Here is a 19760-nt window from a genome sequence, read left to right on the forward strand (position 1 = left end):
AGTTTTCTTTGTCTAGAAATAAGCTTAACTGTATACGAACTCATCTTCTCTCTCCACATAAAACATTCCCTCAATAAAAAGAAATCACAAGGCTGTTCATGTGTAGTCTGAATTTTAGAAGAACTTGAGGCGATAGTGAAGAGGGGAGGGGCAGACTCAAAAGCTCCCTGTGAGAAGGACAAATGGAAGGCATAATGTGGTTGACTTCAAGGACAAGCTATGACTTTCCTGGACATATTCCAAAGGAGGCTTTCCTCTAGGAAACTTCTGTTCGAACCACCTGCAGGAATTTTCTTCCACCACAGCTCCTACAGTAAATCTATTATCAAGAGGCTTGTTTAATTTACGATAACATCAACCACATACCTGTATCCCATCTGTTTGACTGAGGTACAGCTGGATGTTGACATAGTCAGGTCTGTTCTCTTGCCAAAACTGAGAGGACAGAAAAAGGCATAGACTTATTACAATTCTGTGGGTATACTCAGATTTTCTCCTATTCTAACATATGTGATTCTAGAATTTAACACAACCTAGCTTATCATAGTCAATATCTATAAGAAAATGAATACACACACACATACGTACACAAAAATATATATAACAGATTCTAACATTAATAATCTGGCCTCTTGGTATTAATTAATTCTGATGGTGGTAGTGGTAGGGAATAATTTTCTGTTATCTTTATAGATACAAAATTTAGCATGCTAAATGCTATACAAATATTAGTCCTTCTGAAATACTCCTTATTTTATTCCTTAAGAGTCTCAAAATTATACCAGTTTACTCATCAAGAACATGATTTTCTTGAGAAAAAAAGACAATAGTGATTTAATTTATGCATGCTAGCAAATATAAAACAAAACAAATAGACACTTTTTCCTGTTCCTGCCTTCCGCTTATTCAGCAATGGGCTCTGATTTCTCTTGTACAAAAATGCACGAGGCAAAAATATACCTGCAAAAATAAATAGTCTAGAAAAAAATATGGAACTACAACCCCTCATTTCCCCCTCCCCGAAGGCTTTGGCAACCTGAGAGGATTTTACTGTATCTGAATTGTTTGAAATATTTTTAGCAAGGATGCACATGTAGAGACTATTCTACTTCCTGCCTCTGCAAATTAAACTACTCTAGGGACCTCCTATAAGTGACAGCATAATATATTTGTGCTTTCGTGTCTGGCATATTTCATTTAGCATTATGTCTTCAAAGTTCATCCATGTACTATGTGTCATAATTTCCTTCCTTTTTAAGGCTGAATAGTTTTGCATTGTATGTGTATATCATAATTTGTTTATCCATTCAACTACTGATGAATATTTGGGTTGTTTCCATCCTTTGGCTGTTGTGAATAATGCTTCTATGGGCATTGGCATACAAATATCTGTCCAATTCCCTGCTTTTAATTCTTCTAGGTACATACCCAGAACCAATGTTTTCATTTATTTTTATTTATTTATTTTGCATAAAGTCTGGAGGACTTACATAATCCACCTCTTCCCAGAAAAGCACAGACACTACCTCTCTAATTGCCTGTCCTACTATTCTTTCTCTTGCTTACTCTGCTTCATCCACACAGATCTCCTTTCTCTTCTTTCAGGACACCAAGCATACTGCTGCCTCAGAGCCCTTGCCTATAAAGTTAGGTTTCTCTATCTTGATTTTTTTCTCCAAAATATGTGTCTAGTCTGCTCGTTCACTTCAGTCAAGTCTGCTTAAATGGCATTATAGCATTTTGTTTGATGGTTGTTCCTGAACATGCAATATAAATTAACACACTCTCTACTGTTTACGCTGCTTTACTGCTACTTTCCCTTCCTTCTTTGTCCTAACCCGAATCTCAGAACCTGATGCTTGATGTATTTATTGGTTGTTGTCTATCTTGCCCCCTTAGAATGTAAACCACATGAGTTCAGACACTTGGTTTTATTTTGCCACCTGATGAGTTTTCAGATCCTATAATAGTTTCAGATTGATAGTAAGCAGTTAATAAATATACACTGAATGATAGAATGACTGACTGAATGAGTGAATGCATGCACAAAGAGGTATATATAATGATATCCATTTCAGCATTCTTTGTAATAAAAAAAGTATCTAACATTAGAGAATTGTTCAGTAAACTAGATATATCTATACAATGAAATACTCTAAAAGAATCAGGTGGGTCTATCATCTCTAATTGTTGGCACAGGGAAAAACAATGAGGTAGTTCTAGATGCACTAATACCAAAAAATAGTCAAGATATAGTAATCAATTAATAAAGGAATTTGCATAAACAATATAAATAGTATGATATAATTTATAGAACACTTAAGAGTTACCTCTGTTTACATAGATTAGGTAGGGAAGGTAGTAAGAGAGGATTTTACTTTATCAGAATTGTTTGAAATATTTGTAGCAAGGATACATATGTGTATCACTTGTATAATGTGAATAAAGATAAATAGGTCAAATGTCACAGGTAGGGTAGGAAAAGATTCCTGCTTTATCTCTGCAAAAAATAAAACACAAAATTTGGGATTGTTGAGATTTGTATAGTATACCAAAAAGTCTGGTGATTTGCAGTATTAAAGATGGCAATCAAGGGTAAGTGCTATCAGAACAAAGGATGGAAGGTGTTACAGCCTTCTGGTATTTCCCTCTATTGTCTTCCCTCACCACCTTTAGCCATATGCATACATTTCTATGTGAAACACCCTATGTTAAAACATAGAAATGAATGTTTCTACGTTAAAATATATTAGATATATATGCATACTCACAAATATCCATATCTGAAAAGATGTGTGCCTAATTGCTAACAGATATTATCTCTGATTTTTTATGTTTAAGAGGCTTATTTCTTTCCTTGCTACTTACCTGCATAATTTCTATGGTTTATTCTATGGCAAGCATTTATTGCTTTTGTAATATAAAAGCTATAACATTTTTAATTTGAAAAATTGCAAAACTAGAACCAACCCTAATGTTACCTTGTTATGCAACATACAGAGTAAATCTGCAAACCAACGGAAGGACTGGATATCTCTGCATACCCAAATAAAGTATAGTCTTCTAAGCTTGTATGGTTTCCAGTCATCCCTTTAAAATGAAAATAACATGATAGTGATTAGGATGGCAAACACAAATATTAAAGAATTTGTATATTTTTGAAAGTTTCCTTTTCATTAGTAAGCAACCAATAGAAATATCCAATAGAAACCAACAGAAAAATCAGTCATTTACATTCTAGCGTCTGATAGTACGAGACCTAAATGAATTTAATATGCAATATACTGACTCAAGGATACGACATACTTCATGAATTTAGGTGTTTAAGTGTTAAATGAATTTAAGTGTGAATAATATTCACAAGTATGCGTATCATCCATTTCCAGTTGAAGGCCATAACTGAACTGGACCAGAATAATATTGGGCTCTGCATCTCAGAAAAAAACAAGTTTTCAACTTTCAGTGAATTCTATCACAGACTGAGTAGGGCTCCAAAGGTCATTCAGTCTTTCCCTGGCTTTTTGGCAAAATGAGCCAAAACCATTCCAGAAACTTGGTTGTTTATCCCCTCTTAAAAATCATTAAAGAAAGAGATTTCACAATCATGTACGATGTAATGCATTCCAGCAACTCATAATTCCAAGTCTGGATCCCCATTTATAAAGTAGGCTTGAGGTTAAGAAAATTTTCTTCCTTTTTCATAACATTAGGTGTCCAAATAACTTGTAATGTGTTGTCAGAAACAAACTATTTCTGGCTTAGAGCATGATCATTTTTGTAAGAACCGCCAGAAAGTACCAAATTTACATCTAGTATTTAAAACTGAAATAAAATATCATTCAAACACATCACTTAAATTTATTATTGCTTTTTGGGTTCTGCAAAAAAAATAGTAAATGGAATAGATTTGAGAATAACTTTCTACTTTCATTTTGCTTTCTGTTTTCATAAGAATATCAATCAATTAACTTTTGCTTATAATCCTGAAACTAAAATAAGTTTTAGTTTAGTATTTCCTGGTCAGACAATTTCACCTTTTTTTTTTTTTTTTTTTGGCAGAGTCTCGCTCCGTCACCGAGACTGGAGTGCAGTGGCGCCATCTCCCCTCACTGCAACCCCCACCTCCCAGGTTCAAGAGATTCTCATGCCTCAGCCTCTGGAGTAGCTGGGATTACAGGCATGCAAAACCATGCCTGGTTGATTTTTATATTGTTAGTAGAGACAGGGTTTCACCATGTTGGCCAGGCTGGTCTTGAACTCCTGGCCTCAAGCGATCCACCCACCTCGGCCTCCCACAGTGCTGGGATTACAGGTGTTAGCCAATGTGCCCGGCCACAATTTCACCTTTGAAGTTACTTTCTTTAGTCTGTTGTAAATTTGCTAAGTAATAAATGAAGGAATGATGTGTTCAGTTGTCATCTCAGAAAAGCCTGACCATACTTCAACAATAAACCCAGCCCTTTATTTCCATATCCATTAATGTCTACCTTTTGTCATAATTCTAATATTTTCTGAAATAATTTTATTTACATTTCTCATTGCTTTCTTTTTTACTTGCCCCATTTGAATGTAAGCTTTTTAAGGGCAGGGACTCTGTTTTCATTCATTGCTGTCTTCCCAGTACCTGTAAGACCTATTGGCACATGGGTGTTCAAAAATATTTGTTGACTGAATGAATGAGTAGAACCACTTACCGCTGATGAGGACATAGAAAATGAAGGATGGAGGCGAATGACTTTTAACAGAGGAAAAGGACAGAGAAGTGCATAACTGTGATATGACATCTTTCTACAAGAGAATGTGCTAGCAGCCACAGACCACATGTTGAGAATCACTGAATTATTCCCCTCACCAATCAGGAAATGGAGGTCCTTGATCAACAAGTAGAATAATTCAATAAGGAATTATTTTATACTAAAAAGAGAGATATCGGAAATATTGGCAGTTCTCTATTTGGATTAACAAAATAGATCAAAATGACATACAACAGGGTGTTGAGTATTGATGCAAATGGAGTTACTCCAATGCCTCCAGCCACGCAGAGGCTGACCTCATAGTTCAGTGATTCCTCAAATGGACTTCCAAAAGGACCATCAATATACAGCCTGTAGAGCAGTCAGAAAAAGGTGGGAAAAAAATGAAAATAAGTGAAATTAATTTTCTGTACCATATAGCAAACATGCTGAATGCAATCTCTAGATTTTGTGATGGGTCAGGCCTTATTTCATGGTTTCTCATAGTGATTAGCCTAAAGGAGTAGCAAATGTTGTTTATGAAGTGTCAAGATTAAAATAAATACATCTGTTTCTAAGTGTGCCTTTTTTGAGGGAACCATTAATTAAAAGTATAGGGTAATGTAAATACGATCATGCCAGGTAGCTAAGGACAAGTTAAAGCTCTGATCATATTAGACTATATGTCTAATATAGTCATATATTAGACTATATATGACTAAATTAAAGTAACAATTGCTTTACTGTGTCTAAATTCAATAAACATTTTTTCAATGGCTAGATCAGTACTGGAAATACTTATTTAAACATTTACTATGCGAACAGAAAAATAGTAGGAGTAAGGAAAAGAATCTAACACTGTCCCTCCTCTTGCCCTGGTTGTTCATAAGTATAGAACTTTACTTACAAACTGATAGTTCTTTAGCTGTAAAGGACAATCACAAAGGAAGCTCTGCAGCTCTAATTACTCTGCTCATGTTTATATATTCAAGTGTGTGTGTGTGAGACAGAGAGAGAGAGAGCATAGAGAAATCCTTCTTAACTGCAATAGAAATGCTAATTGTTCATATAATATTCATCCTCCCATTCTTTCTTAGTAACAGACAATTAATTTTATTCAGGGAAGCAAAAAGTCCAGCCAAAATACTACATTTCTCAGACTCCCTGCATCTGTTTTGGCTGTGTGACTATATTTTGGCCACTGCCCCCTCCTTCCTACATGTCTGCTTTCTGAGCTACACACCCACACACACACCCTCCCCACTCCCCACAAAGCTACTCTTTGGTGTTTTGAAATAACTTTGGACAGGACGACTAGAACTCAGCGTTCTAGTCATTTACTAAGGCTGGGATTCCAGACAAATAACTTTTCCTCTCTAAACTGGATTTCTTTCATCTATAAAAGGGTCAATAAGTTGGGATGCTACAGAAAAAAAGTGTGCTAAGAATTGTAGAGGGCCACACAAATATCAGAAATACATTTTGTTAACGGTATCAATGAGTGCCTACAGTATACTGACAGGCCTTCTGGGAGGCCCAGTATTGATGCAAGAAATGGGCTAAGTCCAGTATGAGCTGGGAAATGTAGGTGGGAATTTGATTTCAAGGCCCTTAGAGAATCAGTTGTTTTTCATTTGATTTTTTTTTTTTTTTTGTACCAGGAGAGAGAAAATTTTGCTTTTCTTGGAAAAAATAAGAAGATAAAATTACTAGTATTTGATTACTTCATGACATCTACTTTTTTGAGGGAGATGGAAACGGAAACTACTTAAATCACTTTTTTTACATATTTAATCTGATTAATATGTGTGAAATACACTGCATTTCACTTATGAGCAGTGACTTTCTCCCTATCATAGTACATGTTCTTTAAAAGAATGTTATGTTGCTATTATGATAATATATGTAACCAGACTGTAGAAATTAAAGGCAACTCTTTAAAGTCTTGCTATAACATAGTAGAGATGAAATCAACTTCATATATTTTTAAATTTCTGTTGATAACTAATGAAAAGATCCTTTATGAAGGATTGTGTATCTAAGATAATTCTAAGAATAAGAGATATCTTCCTCCCTGACCCACTCAAAAGTATATAAACATTTTTTGACATTTAAGTTTTTCCTTTGAAAGTAGAATTTATTTACATTAAAAAAACTGATTTAAATCTTTTATTAAGGTTAATGAGTTTCAAGCTACATTTCTGTTTTATGTGGCTGAATGTGAATATCCTTGTTAAAGCTTTTAACATGGTGCCTGAACATAGTAAGAACCTGATAAATATTAGATATTTAATAATATAATAAATATTATATTATTATTAAAAGTAAAGGTTTGTAATTTACAACATTTAATGTTCATATAAGTGTAAATTTTTGAAAAATATTTGCCTTTTAAAATCTTCTCTGATCATCTGTCACTTTAAACAGTTCTTTTAATTAATAAAAAATTTCAAGGGTCTGGTGCAGTGGCTCACACCTGTAATCCCAGCACTTAGGGAGGCTGAGGCAGGAGGATGGCTTAGGGCCAGAATTTTGGGCCCAGCCTGAGCAACAAAATGAGACCCTTGTCTTAAGTATTAGCTGGGCATGGTGGCACATGCTTGTAATCCCAGGTACTAGGGAGGCTGAGGCAGGAGGATGGCTTGAGTCCAGGAGGTTGAGACTGCAATGAGCTATGATCACACCACTGCACTCCTGCCTGGGTGACAGAGTAAAACTCAGTGTCCAAAACTTTTTTCTTTTTCAAGACATGCCTGAGACTCTTACCTCAGAAACCTAAAATAAGCTATATTAACAATGGATACTCTTCACCGAACATTTAATCCAAGGTTGGTACTGAATGTTCTACGTATACCTTCACTGTTAATCCACACAACAACTTTCATAGGAAAGTATAATGCCCATTTTATTGCACTGGGAACTAAAACTCAAAGAGGTTAAATAATTTTCTTAAGGTCACACTTATATTAAGGGGGATGACTTTTACTAAATTCATTCTGAGTCTAACTCCAAAGCTTAGTTTGTTAATAATCAGATAATAATCTTTACAATTACCAATTATTTTGGTGAGGGGTATTATATAAAGGTAAAAACAAAAAAAGTTTCCAGGACAATTATCATCTAACAATTCTCTCTTCATGTAGGAAAAAAGTGAGTGTGATAAACTATTCCTCAGGAGAGGATGGTATGGCAGTTGTAGACCATTCTAGTCTCAGGAGATAATCATATCAATAGAAACAATAAACAAAAGGAGTGAGTTTAAAAAGCCCATTATGGTTCTCCCTTGATAGCTTTCAAATTTTACTGTGTATCAGAATTTCCTGTAGGGCTTCTTAAAACACAGAATGCTAGGCCCTACCCCGAGACTTGCTGAGTCAGAAGTCTGAGCATTTGTAGTTTTCACCATTCCCCCAGGAGCTGCTGATTTTGCTGATAGAGCAGGTAAGGAGGATCAGGAGTGAGCTGGTACAGGTGGTGATTTTACAGAGGGTCCCCAACTTAGGATGGTTCAATTTAAATGTTTTTGACTTTATGACGGAGTGAAAGCAATATGTATTCAATAGAGACTGTACTTAAAATTTTGAATTTTGACCTTTTCCTGTACCAGTAGTATTTGGTACAATATTCTCTCATGATGCTGGGCAGCTGCCACAGCTTCCAGCCAGACACATGACCATGAGCTTAAACAACCAATACTGTACTCTACAGTGTACAGCAGCATTCAATACAGGTTGGTAATTTTTTCAATCCCTGCACCTTTCCCTCCCACATCTTGTATTCCCCAGTGTCTATTGTTTCCATCTTCATGTCTATGTGTACCCAGTGTTTAGTTTTCTGTTTTTGCAGTAAACATAAATAAAAACAAATAACCTATTTTCATCTCAATAGATGCAGAAAAAGTTTTTGATAAAATCCAATATCCCTTTATGGTAAAAACCCTCAATAAACTAGGCATATAAGGAACATACCTCAAAATAATAAGAGCCATCTATGACAAACCCACAACCAACATGATCCTGAATTGGCAAAAGGTGGATGTGTTTCCTTTGAGAACCAGAACAAGACAAGGATGCCCACTCTCACCACTCTTATTCAACATAGCACTGGAAGTCCTAGCCAGAGCAATCAAGCAGGAGAAAGAAAGGAAAGGCATCCAAATAAGAAATGAAGTCATACTATCTCTCTTTGCTGATGATTTGCTTCTATACCTAGAAAAACCTACTCTGCCAAGAGAACTGATAAATGACTTCAGTAGTTTCAGTATACAAAGTCAATGCACAAAAATCAGCAGCATTTCCATGTACCAGTAATGTTCAAGCTGAGAGCCAAATCAAGAACTCAAGCCCACTTACAATAATTTGTAACTATTATCTAATGCAATCTCATGTTAAAAGGAACATGGTTTGAAAAAAAAAAACAATTTGATGTTTATCTCTTGGAATTCTGAATGATTCAGTCAAGGCCTTACAAATTAATTAATTTAAAGTCTGTAAGGATAAAAGTTCTTTGGCAAGGAGTCCCCATAAAATAATCATGCTAACAAAATTATGCTCCAATAACCATTAGGAATGGATACATTTAATATAAGATTTTTAAGAAAGAAAGGACTTCAGGCTACTTTGTCGACTGACAATTTCTGCCTAAAAATAAAAAAAAAAAAACCCAAATAAACAACAAAAATCCCTCAAACCTAAAAACTAAAGAGTCTGAAAAGATGTATGGCAGCTGAATGCAGGATGGGGTAACAAAGAAAGAAAATGGGTCTCAAAGGCACTAGATGGAGAATTACCTGTGCTTAATCTATCTCCAGAAAGTGGCTACATCCCCAACTTGTTCTGAAATTTTAGCCACCTAACCTCCAGCTATAGACTCGGCTTGGCCCTATCCTTCAACCAATTCTTATCTGAGTCGGGAATGAGTTGTGCTCTCAGTCAGCACTAAGGCTTGTTTATTGCTTGCTCATTAGTCTTGCGCTAACACAGCTTCTTGACTTAGATCTCTGAGCCAAAATCTTTACAATTTAAGCAGTGCCTCAGTTTTACAGTCCTGATGACAGGGTTTAGCCTTGTGAATCCCAGCCCAGGGGTTGGGATCCACTACCTGCTGATAGACCAGTGTCCTTCGGACGTCCTACTTGCCTAGTTTTGCAAACATCAGTAGCATTAGGCATTCTTATATCTACATTCCACACTCTAGTCAGAATACTACCTTTTAGATCTCTTGCCATCCAGGTATTCGAATTTCACATACTATATAAAAGAAAGCCTAAATTTAAGGATTAGAAGATGAAAGGCAGTAATTCTTTAATGAAAGACATTATGTATACTGTGGAAAATCTTATGAATTACTGTGCTTGTAGAAACTGTACTGGAATAACCACTACCACAAATAGGCAGACACACAAGGGAAAGGGCTCCTTCCTGACTAATCTAAGCAGAGCATATCACCCAGAGCCACCTCTACCAGACAGGACAATGTATCTCTTCTGACAGGATTTAGAAAGGATTGAAGATATAAAAGCAGCCCACATGGCAGAGCCTTTCCCCCTGCCCTGAGGCAAGCAATTGCTTTGAGAAATGGCAGAACAGAGCTGACAACAAGAATGGTGATGAGAATTCACTTTTGCAAGAGGCCAGGTGCTTCCTATAATTTTATTTAAATATCACAAAGACTTACAAGAAAGAATTGTGTCATGCATTGGGCATTCCTCAAAGCAACATTAGAAGGAAGGTATCTCCATTATCATCATTTGTAATACAGAACAAAAAGTCAACATAAAGATGCTCAGATTGCCACTCTCCCTCAATCATGAGGACTTAAACCAGAATGTGACTCAAGGGAAAAAGCTTGAAGCCACCCAAAGCTCTTTCCTTCTCCCTCTCTCTCCTCCTCTCCTTCTTGCATAATAGTCATCACATTCTGTTAATTATGCCTCCAAACACCCTTAGACATCTATCTGATCTTCCATATTACTATTACCACAGTACGAACCATTATCATTTCCTGCCTGAATATGAAATTGCCAACTAGCTAGTGTGCTGGCCCCATGCGGTAGCTCATGTACCTCTCTAGTTTCATGAGAAATCTATAAAAATGTAAGTCTAATTATCTTTCTCCTTGGCTTAAAATCCTTTCATGGGTCTTCATTGTCTTTACAACAAAGTCCAAGGTCATTTAAGTGGCAGTCCAGGCCAGATGCAGTGGCTCATATCTGTAATCCCAATATTTTGGGAGGCTGAGGTGGGATGATTGCTTGAGGCGAGGAGTTCAAGAGCAGCCTGTGCAACAAAGACCAGGCCTGTGATAACAAAGTGAGAAGACCTGTGTCTCTGGTCAGGTGTGGTGGCTCATGCCTGTAATCCCAGCACTTTGGGAGGTCAAGGCAGGCGGATCACCAGAATCAGGAGTTCAAGACTAGCCTGGCCAATATGGTGAAACCTTGTCTCTACTAAAAACACAAAAATTAGCTGGGCATGGTAGCACATGCCTGTAAGCCCAGCTACTTGGGAGGCTGAGGCACGAAAACTTCTTGAATCTGGTAGGCAGAAGCTGCAGTGAGCAGAGATCATACCATTGCACTCCAACCTGGGTAACAGAGTAAGACCCCATCTCAAAAAAACAAAAAAAAACCTATGTCTCTAAAAAAAAAATTATATATATATATATATATATATATATATATATATATATATGCCAGGCCTGGTGGCACACACCTGTGGTCCCAGCTACACTGGAGGCCAAGGCAGGAGGTTCACTTAAGCCCAAGATGTTGAAGCTGCAGTGGGCTGTGCTGGCACCACTGCACTACAGCGTGGGTGACAGAGTGAGACCTTGCCTCAGAAAACAAAGGGTATTCTAGGCCCTGTCCACATTTCTCCTTATACCTTGACTCCAAGTGTATGTGTGCTTGCACATGCATGCACACATGTGCTCCACACATACACAGTTTTCAGCCACCTGGGAGTAATCCCTCAATGACCCACCACTTCTAAGTTAAGTATAATTTGAGGGGCCAAACAAATCTGGATTGGAGACCCAGCTCTGCCATGTGACTTTGGGTAGGGCATTTACCTCTTTGAATCTCAGTCCTCTTATCTGTAAAATTAGGGAAACAGTACTACCTAACTTATAGAGGAATAGTAAGAATTAAATTAATAATGCATATAATGCACAATTCCTGGATGTGTAGTGTTCATTATGTGTTACTATTATAAACAAAAATAACTTGGGCCAGGCACAGTGGCTCATACCTGTAATCCCAGCATTTTGGGAGACCAAGACAGGTAGATCACCAGGTCAGGAGTTTGAGACCAGCCTGGTCACTATGGTGAAACTTTGTCTCTATTAAAAATACAAAAATTAGCCCGGCGTGGTGGCGAGCACCTGTAAACCCTTCTACTCAGGAGGCTGAGGCAGAAGAATCGCTTGAACCCGGGAGGCGGAGCTTGCAGTGAGCCGAAATCTCACCACTGCACGCCAGCCTAGGCAACAGAGCGAGACTCTGTCTAAAAAATAAAATAAAATAAAATAAAATAAAATAAAATAAAATAAAATAAAATAACTTGGCTCAGGATCAGATGACAAGTACATTACAGACATGCAGATTGAACAGAAATTATTAAAGATAGATGATGTCTTGAAGAAGAACTCAAAACTTGGCTAGGAAAGAGAAAGGAGGATAAGCTGGAGAACAGACTATGGAAAGGTCATCTGAGGCTTTGCAGTTTAAGGGTATTACCCAAAATCACCATTTGAAGTCATTTTTACGTAGCCCATTAGAAATGAGATTGAGGTAGGACATTGCTTTTATTGTCCAAACAATCAAGGTTGTTCTTTGGCAGCAAACCAAGTCAAAAAAGAACAGCTCTAAAATTTGTCATAAATGATATGCCTCTCTCTAAACAGTTCCGATATTAGGAAGCTCAGAGAACTTGATCTTTATGAGAACCAAGTAGAAACAGTTTATTCTTGTATTTTCACAATATTTTTACATATATTGTGGTTAAAACTTCCAGAGCCAATGGGTCATGTTTTGCTGGTTTAATTGCCAAAATGGCTGCAAGTAATTTGTGGATAAAATTATACCAGATGTACTTAACCATTTTACATGTCCAAGCTGTATTTACAAGGATAAAAATATATTATAACTACTCTCTAGTCTACATATGTTATGAACCTAAATCCTTCAGAGTTTATTAGCAATAAAACTTGTTTCTTTATCTCCATTTGTTTCCTCCAACCTATAAATCAACAATATGCATTTTGTATTAGATGCACATTCTTTTTTTATTCCTTTCCACTCATCTATCTCTTTCTGACGACTGTCACACCTATTCACGTTCTGAGAATTTTCATGGAGCAATGTCTACAATTACATCCTGATGAGAATGGATGCCCTGGCTTTGGCAGTGGGTCAAATAAGAGCTCACACATGTAAAAATTGATTAATGAACATTCTTGTATTTTAGAAGAGTGTTCCCAAGCACCATTGCAGGTGATATTTTTTAAATGCCTTTCCTTTAAACATATACATACATACACATATACATTTCAGAACTAGTCAGTTCTCTTCATGAATATTTTTCACCTATATAAAGGACATACATTTCCATATTTCATTATTTGTTAGATGTCTCTTGGTAACAGGAAGTTAAAGATTATACGGACACTGTGTTGACTGAATAGAAACCCAAGTCCAAATCCAAACTACCACAGCTCACACTAACCAGTGCACAATGAGTCCATGTTAGTGATGTTATGATCTATGTTGGTTATGCAATGATCTGTAAATACTCTGTGATATGGTATAATTTTATAGGGCAAGGAAGTTGCTTTGTAACCCATATTTTAGGTCTTAAAACATATTTCAATCAGAAAAATGAGGAAAAAATCTCAATGTAGATACCTACAACAGTGGTTGTGAATGAAATACATTCTAATTGTTTGACTCATTTTTCAACTTTACAGAACTTTTTTTATGTTACAAAGCTACAAATTCTTTGACTTTCAGTAATCTGCAATGATGAATAAATGTGTGTGTTCTGACTGCAACTACCAACCATTTCTCCTTCTTATTCCCTTACCTGGGACCATCCTCTTCCCTGAGACAAAACAATATTGAATTTAGGCCAATTAACAACTCTAAAATGGCCTCTAAGTTTCAAGTGAAAGGAGAGTTGCATGTCTCTTAGTTCAATCAAAAATTGGACATGATTAAACTTAGTGAGGAAGGCATGTTGAAAGCTGAGATAGGCATAAAGTTAGGCTTCTTGTGCCAAACAGTGAGCCAAATTGCTAATGCAAGGGAAAAAGTTTCTGAAGAAAATTTAAAGTGCTACCTCAGTGAACATATGAATAATAAGAAAGCAAAACAGCCTTATTGCTGATACAGAGAAAGTTTTAGTGGTCTGGATGATTAAACCAGCCACAACACAACATTCTCTTCAGCCAAAGACTAATCCAGAACAAGGCCTTAACTCTCTTCTATTCCATGAAGGCTGACAGAGATGTGGAAGCTGCAGAAGAAAAGTCTGAAGCTAGAAGAAGTGGTTCATGAGGTTTAAGAAAAGAAGCCATCTCTATAATATAAAAGTTCAAAGCAAAGCAGCAAGTGCTGATGGAGAAGCTGCAGTATATTATCCAGAAGATCTAGCTGACATAATAGATGAAGGTGACTACACTAAACAACAGATTTTCAATGTAGACAAGACAGCCATCAAGTGGTAGACGCCATCTACGGTATTCACAGCTGGAAAAGAGCAGTCAATGCCTGGCTTCAAAGCTTCAAAGGATAGACTAACTCTTGTCTATGGACTAATGTAGCTGGTCACTTTAAGTTGAAGCCAATGCTCATTTACCATTCTGAAAAACTTAAGGCCCATAAGAATTATGCTAAATCTACTCTGTTTGCACTCTATAAATAAAAGAACAAAGTCCAGACGAAAACACATCTGTTTATAGATAGCATGGTTTACTGAATATTTTAAGCCCACCAGAGAAAAAAAAAGAAGATTCTATCCAAAGTGTTACTACTCACATAGGCAGTAAGCAAAGCTCACACCAGAACAATAACAATGAAATGGATTCAACCTAAGTGTCCATCAATGGATGACTGGATAAAGAAAATACTGCATATACACATAATCAAATACTGTTCAGGAACAAAAAAAGAACAAAATAATGACTTTTGCAGCAATATGGATAAAACTGGAGACCATTACCCTGAATGAAATAACTCAGACACAGAAAGTCAAATACTTCATGTTCTCACTTAAAAGTGGGAGCTAGATGATGTGTACACATGGATGTAGAGTATGGAATGATAGACAGTGGAGACTTGAAAGGTTGCAGGGGGGCTAGGAAGTGGGTGAATAATGAGAAATTACTTACTGCATACAATGTATGTTATTCTGGTGATGGATACCCTAAAAGCCCTGACTTGGCTACTACACAATCTATCCATGTATCAAAATTACATACATACCACAAAAATTTATACAAATAAATTTTTAAAATTACTGCTCATTGACAATGCACCTAGTCAACCAACAGCTATGATGTAGATGTACAAGGAGATGAATGTTGTTTGCAGGCCTGCTAACATTACATCCATTTTGCAATCCATGGATCAAAGAGAAATTCTGACTTTCAACTGATATTATTTAAGAAATACTTTTCATAAGGCTATAGCTACCATAGACAGTGATGCCTCTGGTAGATCTGGGCAATGTAAATTTAAAAACATCCTGAAAATTATTCACCTTCTAGATGCTATTAAGAACATTCATGATTCATGGGAGGAAGTCATAATATCAACATTAATAGGAGTTTGGAAGAAGTGATTTGAGCCCTCATGGATAACTTTGAGGGGTCCGTGACTTCAGAGGAGGAAGTAACTACAAACATAGTATAAATAGAGAACTAGAATTACAAGTGGAGCCTGAATATATGATTGAACTGCTGCAATCTCATGATATAATGTTAATAAATGAAAAGTTGCTTACTATGGATGAGCAAATAAAGTAGTTTTGGTTTTGTTGCCTGTTTGTTGTTTTTTTTGTTGTTGTTTTGTTTTTGGAGATGGAGTTTCACTCTGTTGCCCAGGCTGGAGCGCAGTGGCACAATCTCAGCTCACTGCAACCTCCACCTCCTCGGTTCAAGCAATTCTCCCGCCTCAGCCTCCCAAGTAGCTGGAAATACAGGCGTGTGCCACCACAGCTGGCTAATTTTTGTATTTTTAGTAGAGATGGGGTTTCACCATGTTGGCCAAGCTGGTCTCAAACTCCTGCCCTCAGGCGATCCACCTGCCTCGGCTTCCCAAAGTGCTGGGATTACAGGAAGAAAGTGGTTTTTTTGAGATAAAATCTACTCCTGGTTAAGAGGCTATGAAAATGCTGAAATGACAATTTACTTGATAAAGCAACAGCAGGGTTTGAGAGGATTGAGTACAATTTTTAGAGAAGTTAAGCTGTGGGTAAAATGCTATCAAACAGCATCACATGCTACAGAGAAGTCTTTTGTAAAAGGAAGAGCCAACTGATGCAGCAAACTTCATGGTTTTATGCTAAGAAATTGCCGCAGGTGCCCCTACCTTTAACAACCACCTTCCTAATCAGTCAGCAACCATCAACATCGAGGAAAGATCCTCTACCAGCAAAAAGTTTATGACTTGCTGAAGGCTTAGATGATTGTTAGCATTTTTAACAATAAAGTATATTTTAATTAAGGGATGTACATATTATTTCTAAACATATCTAGGCTACTGCACACTTAAAAGACTACAGAATACTGTTAAAATTACTTTTATATGCACTGAGAAACTTAAAAAAAAGTGTGACAGCTTTATTGCAGTATTGACTTTATTGAAGTGGCCTAGAATCAAACCCACAATATCTCTGAGGTATTCCTGTAGCTGCAAATAGATAACCACCTGAGAAACTACTATGACTACCCTCTTCAAGCAAAGGCATTAGGCAAACTGTAAGCCTAAGAGGCAGAAAAGCAGGCATCATCAGCCTCTGCCAACAGCCACTGTAAGTAAAAATACAAATAGGTGTGCACCAATCCTTTTAGGCACATTCATGCTCCTGGTCAACATGTACATATAGAGCAAAGTATGCATTCAAGGCTGTATAGGCACGTGTATGTCTTTGTGTGTGTTATCAGGGGATTGCAAGTTTATTGCTAAAAATTAAGCCTGGATTAAAATTTGAAACAATGCACAAGCAATATAATTAGGATTCTGCATTTATTTTTGTGATCATAATTAAGTGAGTATTATCAAAGCTAAGTATTAGAGGGAAAATAATTTCCCCGGAAAGCAAAGTTTATGAATACTTGAAAAAACTCTCAAAGCAATGAAAGAATTTGGCATAGTGATTAGATGAAATATGTATAAACCAAATTCTATTCCTTTAAGTTGATGGTCTTTCTTTTCTATTTCAGATATTAGTTTATTTATTCTTTAGCCTGTTGCACACTAACAATTAAAGAGAGTTAAACACTCATACAGGAGGCCCCAAGACGCCACAGGAATGATCAAGATTCAGCATGCATCAGTCTTTAGGGAAGGAGATGTGTTATAAGAGTCGTGGTATTTCCTTAACCTTCGGGAAGATGAAGGCATATTCCTTCAACAAGGACATACGCTTGGGGCATCTATGAGAAGGAAAGGTCTGCTTCACATAACAAAGCGTCAGAAGATTTCACTTCCCCAGTTTTCAATATGATAAATAAGAATATATAGAGATTGTCAAAAATCATATCTAGCCCATGGCTATTTTGAAAATGACTTGCTACAATATAAATGAACCCTTGCATTTAAAGGACAGTAAATAGAAAACCAGATGAGGTATCACTGACAAAATACTGTCCCTGTTGATATGACATCAAGCAAAAAGAACCAGACACAGATGCACACAGCATGTTGTCTGCACTGTGCGGCAGCTCCTCAGTCAAAGCTGGGTTGCAATTACAAGTAAGTATTTCTTCTATGACCCAGCTGCAAGGAGCCTGAGACGTTATATTGCAGAAGATGTCTTAGTTAGTTAGGGTAAGTTATTCAAGATTTTCAGAAATCTTAAGAAAGATTACATTTTGTTTTTGCCTGCCCAAATCTCTCCCAGCACTATGCCCATTGCCTCATCAAAACCCAGTGAACTCCTTTTGCTTACTTGGGATAATTTCTAGATTGAATGAAGGGCAGAATTTCGGAGTCTTGACTAGATGGAGGCAGTAGTAAATCTCGAAATCGTTCTGTCAAAAGAAAAATAAACATCAAGCTGTGAAAAGATAAAAGTCATGAAAATAATTTCAAAATGGTAGTATTTCCTATTGGTTTATTTTGTAAGACATTTTGACTGTATATCCATCCTTTATTAGAAATTTACCCACCATTTTATGTATTACTAATATATATATATAGTGTATGTATGTGTGTGTGTATATATATATATATGGATGGATTATAATATTTTAATCATAAATATATATGTAGCCATTAAGGATAAATAGGTATAAATATATAAATAATATATATTCATATATATATATTTATTTTAAATATATAAAATTAAGCCTGGATTAATATTTGAAATAGTTATATTTATCCTATAAATATACATAATATATACATTTCTACATATACATATTTCTCATATATAAATATAAAAATATATTTTTTTCCTTAATGGTAACATATATCTTTATGATCAAATCTTATCATTGAAAGGTTAGAGAAAATATACATGACCAATAAACATACTAAGAGATGCACAGTCTCTTTAGTAACCCATGCAATGTGAATCAAAACCAGACACAATTAACTAGCATTTACATCATGTAGCATTCAGTTGACAGAAATTAGTCTCCCAAGACCAACTGTTGGAGAGGATGTTGATCAACCTAAGCTCTTATGCACTGCTGGTGGGAGTCCAAACTGGTATAATAGCTATTGAAGACAAGTTGGCATTATCATTTAAGTTTTACTTTTGCAAAGTCTGTGGCCCAATATTTCCATTCTCAGGGATACACCCTGCAGAAACTTTCACATGTGTCTTAGACAGCAAGTATGAGAATGTTCACAGTAGCACCACTCATAGAACAACATGAATGGAAGCAGCTCAGTTGCTCATTGACATGAGAGAATGGACATTTGTGCTTATTCACAAAATGAAGTACTAACTGAAGTGAAACTGAATGATTTTATTTACAAATAAAAACCTAATGAATCATATTAATATAATGTTGAGTGAAATAAAATCTCAGCAGATTGCATGTAACAGAACATAATTTTTATTGACTTAAAAAACTAAGCAATGTATTATTTAAGTATGATATATATGAAATAAAGCAAACCAATTAAAAAGGAAAGACATGCACAATTCAGAATAATGACTATCTTTTAGGAAAGGTAGGGGGATGAAATAGGAGAGAAGCAAAAGGGTAAATGTAAGTAATTGTTGGTGTTTCATATGTATTAATTGTAATATCATGAATGAATAAATAAATAAGTGAATGACGGCCAGGAAAAGACAAATAATGACTGCATATCATGAGCTAAGAATTGATTTAGTAAACTTCAGTGCATATGAATTCATAATGAAGAAAAGAGAGAAAATAGGAGGGGGAGGGGAAGAGGAAGGGGGAAAAAAAAGGACAAAGGAAAAAATCCTAGATGTTACCTTGGAAATACTTACGTTGCATAGCTATCTGCATGGCATAGAGTATGCACATTTTCAGGAATAGGTATGCATTACCTCTAAAGTCATACCTATGGAAAGGCTTCCTTGATCCCTCCATTACTTTTTTGTTCTCTCCTCCTGCCCAATTTGGAATAGGCTGGACCTACTGTATATTCCCAGTACAACTTGTGCTTCCACCTTCACAGAGTTTATCACACTATGTTTTATTGTTATATGTATTTATCTCTCTATCCCTCTTTCTTCTTCTAGCAGACGAGTATTGTGCCACCAAGATACAGAACATTATCTGATACATAATTAAGGTGTTGGATAAATATTTGTTGAA

The 19760-nt window shown here is 36.2% G+C and overlaps 1 protein-coding gene across 5 annotated transcripts in view; it reads right to left on the reverse strand.

Annotated features, from left to right (window-relative positions):
* Positions 1 to 19760, reverse strand: part of NOX4 (NADPH oxidase 4) — a 165387-nt gene that overhangs the window by 10736 nt on the left and 134891 nt on the right. For 4 of the 5 annotated variants that reach the window (XM_055356620.2, XM_055356619.2, XM_055356622.2 and 1 more), the window contains 4 exons: positions 17906 to 17987; positions 4986 to 5105; positions 2982 to 3090; positions 367 to 435 (listed from right to left, as the gene is read on the reverse strand). In XM_055356620.2, the coding sequence (XP_055212595.2) occupies positions 367 to 435; positions 2982 to 3090; positions 4986 to 5105; positions 17906 to 17987 (380 nt within the window). The remainder of the gene's footprint in view (positions 1 to 366; positions 436 to 2981; positions 3091 to 4985; positions 5106 to 17905; positions 17988 to 19760) is intronic. The other variant, XM_055356621.2, reaches the window with a different exon arrangement.

The sequence above is a fragment of the Gorilla gorilla genome, chromosome 9 (assembly GCF_029281585.2).
Source record: "Gorilla gorilla gorilla isolate KB3781 chromosome 9, NHGRI_mGorGor1-v2.1_pri, whole genome shotgun sequence".
NCBI lineage: Eukaryota > Metazoa > Chordata > Mammalia > Primates > Hominidae > Gorilla > Gorilla gorilla.